Source organism: Chrysochloris asiatica, unplaced genomic scaffold, assembly GCF_000296735.1.
Source record: "Chrysochloris asiatica unplaced genomic scaffold, ChrAsi1.0 scaffold00010, whole genome shotgun sequence".
Lineage (NCBI taxonomy): Eukaryota > Metazoa > Chordata > Mammalia > Afrosoricida > Chrysochloridae > Chrysochloris > Chrysochloris asiatica.
In genome coordinates this window covers 27,945,256-27,954,508 of record NW_006408528.1, presented here as the reverse complement: position 1 = coordinate 27,954,508, position 9,253 = coordinate 27,945,256, and the positions used below count along the sequence as shown (strand labels likewise).

Genomic DNA, 9,253 nt, shown 5'->3' with positions numbered 1-9,253 from the left:
GCACTGCCAAGTCAGTTTTGACCTATAGTAACCTTGTATATGGTTTTCAAAGAGTGTATACAGCACCACATGGAGACTCCTATGAAGGTTCGAGTATGTCATATATGCAAAACGGTGAGTTACTGAAGGTTTTAACAAGAAGTTGAAAGGTGAAAGATTATAGCACAAATCTGCATAACTATACATTATGGTGGTGGTGATTACATACATAACTTGTGGTAATTCAAAATGCTCACATATTTCTTCATCTTTTTACTTGTTTTGTGGTTGAGAAATTAATATAGTAAACCTGAATTTTAATGCAAATTAAAGTATTCAAAAATTGCAATAAAATGCAACTCAAGTTATGGAGAGGTCAGTGAAATCACCATGTACAAACCACTTAGTAACAGCTACAATTTGATGCCCTGGGTGTCAGTAAAGCATTCTATCTTAAAGATGAACAAGGTTCATTCTGGTACTTTGCATGACTCAAATTTTTGGAAAATTGGCAGCAATTCCAGGAATCTTCTAATAATCGTGTACTGTTTTAATGAGTTCAAACTTGGAATACTAGGCCAGTATATTGTTTGAAAAAATATTTGTTGTTGTTAACCATGTTGTTATTGTTAAGTGCCATTGAGTGGGGATCTGATTCATAGCGACACTGTACAGGGTTTCCAAGGAGCAACTGGTGAGTTAGAACTGCCGGTCTTAACGGCCCACACCGACGTTGCAGTTTACCGCATTAACCGGCAACACCACACCAGAAGTCCATAGAGACCCTATATATGGTTTCTAAGGAGTAGTAGCTGGTGAGTTTGAACCACAAACTCTGTGGTTCAGACCGATTTTATGGTCTAGTGCTTATCCTACAATACCACAACAGGACTGCTCTCTATTTTCCCATTTCCTAAATCAAGAATTCCTGCTATTTCTCCACCTAGCATAATCCTTCTTTCCACCAACTCCTTCTCTTCCTTGGAGAAAAAAGAAGAAATGTATCTAGTGCCACCACTACCTAAATTATTGCAGAACCTACCATCATAGCGTCTTACTATAAGGGGCTTGATTGGACTACTATCAAGGACCACCAGTACCACAGCGGGTTAAGCACTGGGCTGCTAACCAAAAGGTTAGGGGATTGAAAGACTGGATTGGTAACCACAAGGTCATTATTTCAAAGTCACCTGCTTTTCTGCACTCAGAAACTCTATACAGGATTGCTATGAATGGAGAGCAACTCAATGGCAGACACAACATCAAGAGCTGCTGTGTGGAACAAAATAAAGCAGTGTGCTTACATAAAAATTTACAGAAAACCCAAGAGAGCAGTTCTACTCAATCCTATAAGGTTGCTATGAGTTGAAATCAACTCAATGTCAGTGGGTTATTGGGGTTACTGTAGTATCATATGACATTGGCTTTTTAAAAAATTAACAGCAAATAAAGTCAGAAATATAAGTGAAAATACTAAAAATCATTCAAAATGAAACCATTGGTTTGGGATACTTAATGGATAAACATTTTGCTACTTCCTTAGCACCTAGAACAGATAACAGTGTAAAGTTAAAGGCCAATACTTTCTACTCCGATGTCTACTACGTGGTACCATTCTTACCAAGAGCATTGGTTAATACATATGAACAAAAAGAATGAAGGGACCATAAGTTTGCCTTTCAGTAGTTCCCAACATATTTGGCTAAATTAATTTTACATTTTAGCTCCTTTTAATCTAGCATGATATTGATGACAGATTGTTAGTACTCTTAATAAGAAACAGTGGAAAAAACTTTGTTTCTCTATGTAGACGACAAGTTGCAAAAATATACTAAACTATGCACGTTCTTGATTTCAAAAGGACAACTTAACAAAATGTGGAAATTTAGAAAGGTAAAATCCAGCTTTAGCCTAAAATAATCTTGATGATCTACTAAATTCTTTCATTTATTACTTAAGACAGACAGTACCATAATTCTCCTTTTGTTTCCATGAAGCCAGTTATTTCATATTCAGAACCTAAATCAAAATTTTAATTTAAAATAGAGTATGTCTTTAAATTTGTAATAAACATAAGTAGAATATGTTTTCACAATTTAGATATTCACAATTGTTTATGATGTAATCAATAGAAATTATGCAACTCCATGAAATGAATATAGATGAAATAAGTAAGTACTTAATGCTCATGACTGTTAATTTTACTCATATAAAAACAAACTTTAAAAATATTGCAACATTTAAAGCAACATTTCAAAACAGGAACCTCACAAAGAGCTTTTTATAGTAATAAGGTTAAAGCTCACTATTATAAAACTAAATCAACCTGATTGATATTCAATAATACTCAAGAGAAAATGTTTCACCTTCTAATTTACTTTTTCTGTGAAGCTGCAGCTAAAAGGAGGTTTTCAAATGTGGTATTTACTGGCCACTTTTTAGACTTTCTACTCAGGCTGCAGAGTAACAAGCCGATGCTACTAAGCCATACATAAAGATCCTACTTATTAAAATACAAATTAGGCACACTTTATGTTTATACATGTGTAAGAACAATTAATATTGCAGACTTAGTTGGAAACAAAATTGTTTTAGTTAACCAACCATTGCAATGCAATCAAATGAGATTTCAAATGCAACTGGAAAAGATCTGTTCAGTAGAAATAATAGCAATTATTTCATGCGGAACAATGTGTCTTCCGAGCCTTTTTTTCTTTTCTACCACCTGCCCTTAATAAAATAATTTGTCCATCGTAAGTGACATGAAATGTCACCTTTAACACCCATAAATTGCATAGAGACTTGAAAAGCAGCTGGTAGACAGCTTATTTACAAACATTGGTTTGAACTTGTAAATGCATGACCGCATAAATCTTAATCCATTTAGAGTGTATGCCCTTTGTCCCCTCAATTGTACATTCAGTTGGGAATTGAATGCAATTGAAGGAGTCAGTGAGTTACATGAGCCCTTTTTTGTTGCCAACATGAGCTTTGCTTTGTGTTCTTGTTTATGATATTTCTCTACATTACACAGCAGGGGATGTTAATCAACATTTTGCCTAAGAAATATTAATGAAACTTTCCTACTTATACTTGAGGGAAGAGCCAGAATGTTATATTTCTTTTTGAAATGTTAATGTACCTTTTAGGAAATTATTTTTCCTTCTAAATCATCTTGGTGTTAAATTATTCAAGTATGGCATTAAAGAACCATTGTACTGATGCAAATAGTTAAATAGTTTAAAAAACAATAAGGATACCACTCAACTTCAAATTAAATATTTAAAAACGTTTAGTTAAAATATTGATGAAATTTGTAATTGTTTTCTGTGGTTTCATAAATTAAGCAGAGATTTTATGTTGACAATTTCAAATTTCCCTCCACAAGTTTAACTTTGAGTTGTAGTTTGGAACTGAGATACTTGCTTAACCTTGCAATATGTATGGGGATAAAATATAAAACAGGAGAAATGTATCCTATTTTCCTATCATTAAAAGCTGAAGATTAAGAATCTTCATTAGGTCTGTTCTCTGTAGGATAAGCACTTGTACTGCAAGGTCAATTTGAACTGCAAGTTGGGTGGTTCAAGCTTACTGGCCACTCTTTGGAAACCCTATACAGCTCGTTATGAGTCAGAACTGACTTGACAGTTTATAACAACAACAACATCTCAACATGGTAGCTCCTTAAGGTATTTCAAACAAAACAACTATTGTAAAGACATTTAGCTGACAAGATAAGATACGAAAATATCAGTTCTCAGTGTACATACATTCACAGTACATTGAGAAGCATATTCAGAAAATGCTTTCAGGATTGTAAAATGTGTATTCCTTTACACTATCTTTTGATGTCATATAAATTTCTTATAAACTGTAAAAAATTGAAAGGTAATCTAGAAGGAAGTTAAGAATAGTTTTTGCTTTAAGATTTCTCCCACTTTCTTCTTACAACTCCTAATACGTACTGGCTAAACCATTTATTTCCTACGATAATTTAACATGATGATAAGGAGCTCTGTTAGCATAGTGGTTATGAGTTGGGCTGCTAACCTTAAGGTCAGCTGTTCAAAACTACCAGCTGATCCATAGGAGAAAGGTAAGGCTTTCTGCTCTCATAAAGATTTACGGTCTTGGAAACCCTTTGCAGAATCGCTGTGAGTTTGAACTGGCTCCATGGCACATAACCACCATATTGTCATTATGGAGTTCTGGTGTGGTACTGTAGAATAAGCACTTGACCACAGGTCAGTTCAAATGGCCAGCTAAGCAGTTCAAACTCACCAGCAACTCCGTGGAAACCCTATACATGATCACTATGAGTCAAAACCAATTGGATGGCACTTAACAATAACAACAAGAACAGAATTGTCATAGTAATAGATAAATAGATAAACAGATAGACTGACCCACTGAATTCAGCACAGGATCACTTTTGATATTTGTATAATTGATCATAAATAGAACAACTCTTGGAATAGAAAGCAAGTTCATAAAAAAGATATAAGAAAGTTATTATCAGTCAATATGACCTGAAAGTAGGCTAAAGGAGAAAGATTATTTCTAGCTAAAGTGCAGCATATTAAATTTTGAGGCCTAATACTTTCATATTCACTTTAATCATATTGCCAACCAAAATGGTGATTACAAACTGCATACTATTTCTTGCAAGATCAAAATACTTAAAGCAACTTGGTTTACAATGCATATAATCAAAATATATATAATGATTATTCTGATTTTGCAAATTTTGTACTCTTTTAGAAGTGATTGATTTTATAACTGTTTTTAAGAATTGGAGCACATTTCAGGGAACATTAAAAAACAAAAAAACAAAAAACAAATATAGAATATATGCAAGAACATTTTGAGCAACTTAACTGACTTAGGTTTCCAAATTGCAATTTTTGGAAATAACAAAAAAAGTATAGTTGTTTGTTGGCCCCCAAATTCCAAAACATCTATCACTGAAAAATTATTTGAATGCAAAAAGAATTAATTAAATACAAAAGTTCAATCTACTGAAATCAAGTGATTAAAAAAGGTCTTACTGCAAAATCCTCCCTCCACTGGTGGGCGGCTTGAACTCTCTCTGCTTCCCCAGCCAGGCGCTGAAAAAGATACAATAAATCATAGAATTCAAATGACCACATGAACATGTAATTGCTATACAAAGTACTTGGGTTTTCTAATCAATTACAAGGACATAATACCAGAAGTGACTCCTTATTTATGATTCATAAATTCTGAATCATTTAGTAAGGTAACCTAATAAAGTTGATGTATGTGTATTTTTTCTTTAATAATATAAATAAAACACTGTTCTTAAATTCCATTATGTTTATTACCTCTGCCATCATCAACAGGAGCATCCTCTATGAGTGGTTTCTTTCAATAACCAACATTTTAATTTTTATTAAAACATTTATTCAAGAGAATATATTAATCTTGACAGAATCCTACTTTTAGCAAAGATGTTTATAGCATGTGCTTCTCTTTGAGTGGAAAAGAATGGTACCGAGAGAGGAATGTCCTATCTGCTCCCGTAACAAGTTACAGCCTCAAAAACCTTACACAGGGTTGCTATGGGTCCAAAACAACTCGATGGTACACAACAAAAACAAGTATTATAGTGGTGATGGAGGTGGTGGTTGTGTGCCGTGGAGTTGGTTCTAACGCAAAGCAGCCCTGTACAGGGTTTCCAAGGCTGTAAATCTTATGGGAGTGGAAACCTCATCTTTTTCCTTCAGAGTGACTAGTAGATTTGAACTGCTGATCTTGCAGTTAGACAGCCCAACTCACTATGCTACCAGGGCTCCTTAGGCACTATATTAAGCATTTTTTAATAATTTTTTTACTTTTTACCAAAAGTCATAAAAGCAATCATTTCTGCCTTGTAAAAGCACATTCTTAGAAATTATTTAAGAGATAGTCTGAGTAGTAAACACTTTCAGGATTCCCAGAGCTGCAACAGTTTTGTTTCACCTTCATACTTTTATGGTAAAATGGTGGTTAGGTGCTGTGGAGTCGGTTCTGACTCATAGCTACCCTGTACAGGGTTTCTGAGGCTGTAAATCTACGGGAGCAGAAAGCCTCATCTTTCTCCCGTGGAGTAGCTGGTAGTTTCAAACTGCTGACTTTAAGGTTCGCAGTCCGATTCATAACCACACGTAAGTAGAAAGGTAGAAAGTGGAGGCTGACCTATGTTCTCTTAGCACTTGAAACATCTATTCTGATAAGGACAATTGGAGATCAAATGTCTCGTGTAGTGGAAGTCTGACAATCACTGTTTGTAGAACAATTATTATTTTTCCTTTCTGTTAGTTACACTTTCCAGTTTTACTATTATCCCTGTCATATGCTTTACAAGTTGTTGTTGTTGTTCTATGCTGTCGAGTCGGTTCCAACTCATAGCGACCCTCTATAGTGTTTCCAAGGCTTGACAAGAGTAAATCTTGATGAGAGCAATAACCCTCATCTTTCTCCCGTGGAACAGCTGGTAGTTTCAAACTGCTGAACGTGAGAATAGCAGCCTGATTTGTAACCACTACGCTACCAGTAAAGAGATAGTAATATTTAGTGATTAAGAGCACAGACTAGGGCCATACTGCCTACATTTGAATAAACACACAAATCAGTTACAACTTTAAAGAGTAATTATAATTCCATTTTCTTTCTGTGTCCATTTAAAAAACAGTTCATCTGTGGCCTATCCCACAGAACAAGCACAGGATAGTAGCAGAAGGGACCAGTATCTAGAGAAGGATATCATGCTCTGTGAATTGGAGAGTCAGGAAAAAGGAGGTAGACTCCAATGAGATGGATTGGCACAGTGGCAGCAGCAATGGGACCATGCATAAGTGCATTTATAAGGATGCAGCAGGGCCAGGCAGTGTTTTTTATATTGTGCAATAGGGCTGCTGAAGTGTAACCTACTCAATGGCACCTAACAACAACAACATAATAGCAATTATAGTATATGTACTAAACATAAGAGACAAAACTTACGAGGTTAAATTTTAGAAAAATAAAAATTTCATGTTGGTTTATTACTTCAAGCTGTTTTTGCTTTCGCTACAACGAACTTAAGCTTGAGTTATCTCTATAAAAGTCCAGCGACTGATGGATAAAAAAAACAATAACCTCATAAGAACATTTCTTATAATAGTAGAGTAGCTTCTATTCCCAGTAAGATATAGGCAGCTTGGAATATAACTACTATATATCTGTTTTTACTACCAATTGTCTGTCAGTTTGTCATACTGTTGTAGTTTTCATGTTGTTGTGATACTGGAAGTTATGCCATGGATATTTTAAATATCATTAGGGTCACCCATGGTGGATAAGTATCTGCTGAGCTCCAAAGAAAGACTAGAAAGAAAGAGAGACAGACTACTTCTGAATATTGAGTCGCTGAAAACTTTATGAATAACAATGAAACACTGTCAATACCAGAATATTGGATATTGAAACATGATGAAGAGCACCATAATACTATCAGATATAATGCCAGATGATGAGCCCCTCAGGTTGGAAGGCACACAAATGGGACTGAGGAAGAGCTGCCTCATCAAAGTAGAGTTGACTGTGATGACATGAATGGAGTAAAGCCCTAGGGACCTTCAAGCTGATGGGGCACAACTCAAAATGAAGAGAAACAGCTGTAAATATCCATTAATAATCAGAACGTGGAATGTATACTGTATGAATCTAGGAATATTGGAAATTGTTAAAAATGAAATGGAACACATAAACATGATTATTCTAGGCATTAGTGAACTGAAATGAAATGTCATTGGCCATTTTGAATCTGACAATCACATGGTTTACTATGCTGGGAATGACAAATTCATCAGGAATGGTGTCACATTCACCATCAAAAAAATAAACAAACAAACAAAAACTTATCAAGATTTGTCTTGAAGTACAATGCTGACTGTAATAGGATAGTATCTATACACCTACAAAGAAAAGCAGTTAATGGCCACTATTATTCAACTTTACACACCAATCACAAAAGCCAGTGATGATGAAATTAAAGGATTCTACCAACTTTTTCAATCTGAAACGGATCAAACATGGAATCAAAATGTATTGATAATCACTGGTGATTGGAATGCAAAGGTTGGAATGCAAAGGAAGGATCATAGTTAGAAAATATGGTGTTGATGATAGAAATGATACTGGAGATCACATTATAGAATTTTTCAAGACCAATGACTTCATTACAAATACCTTTTTTTAAGCAACGTAAACATGACTATGCACATGGACCTCACAAGATGGAATACACAGAAATCAAATTGACTACATCTGTGGAAAAAGATGGTGGAAAAGCTCCATATCATCAGCCAAATGAAGGCTGTGGGCAGGCTGTGGAACAGATCAGATTTGATGCATTAGACACTAAAGACCGAAGATCAAAAGAATTGTGGGATGACATCAAGAACATCATACAGGAAGAAAGCAAAAGATAATTAAGAAAGCAAAACAAGGGAAAGACCAAAATGGATGTCAGAAGAGATTCTGAAATTTGCTTTCCAGTGGAAAGATGCTAAGCAAATGAAAGAAATAAGGAGGTAAAAGAGCTGAATAAAAAATTTCAAAAGGTAGGTCGAGAAGACAAAGTCAAATATTATAATGAAATGTGCAGAGACCTGGAGTTAGAAGGCCAAAAGGGAAGAACACGCTCAACATTCTTTAAGTTGAGGCAACTGAATAAAAAATTCAAGTGTCGACTTGCAATATTGAAGGATGCTACAGGCAAAAAAATATTAAACGATGCAGAAAGCATCAAAGAACATGAAGGGACTGCACAGAGTCACTGCAATAGAAATAGATAGTTAATGTTCAACCATTTGAAGAGGTAACCTATGATCAAGAGCTAATGATATTGAAAGAAAAAGGTCAAGGTGCATTGAAGGCACTGGCAAAGAATAATACACCAGAAGATGACATACAAATTGAAATCATTCAACAAACTGATGCAGCAATGGAGGCACTCACTCATCTATGCCAAGAAATCTGGAAGAAAATTACCAGGCTAACTGACTGGAAGAGACTCCTATTTATGCCCATTCCAAAGAGAGGTGATCCAACAGAATGCGTAAATCACCAGACAATATAATTTATATCTCATGCTAGAAAAATGTTGCTAAAGATAATGCAAAATGGCTATAACCATACATTGACAGAAACTTCCAGAGAAGCAAGCTGGAATCAGAAGAGGACTTGGAACAAGGGATTTCATTGCTAATGTCAAATGGATCTTGGT

General features: G+C 35.0%; 1 protein-coding gene across 1 annotated transcript in view; it reads right to left on the bottom strand.

Moving 5' to 3' along the window:
- Nucleotides 1-9,253, bottom strand: part of CACNA2D1 (calcium channel, voltage-dependent, alpha 2/delta subunit 1) — a 560,165-nt gene that overhangs the window by 250,444 nt on the left and 300,468 nt on the right. The window contains exon 4 of the mRNA XM_006834341.1: nucleotides 5,031-5,090. Coding sequence (XP_006834404.1) covers nucleotides 5,031-5,090 — 60 coding nt within the window. The remainder of the gene's footprint in view (nucleotides 1-5,030; nucleotides 5,091-9,253) is intronic.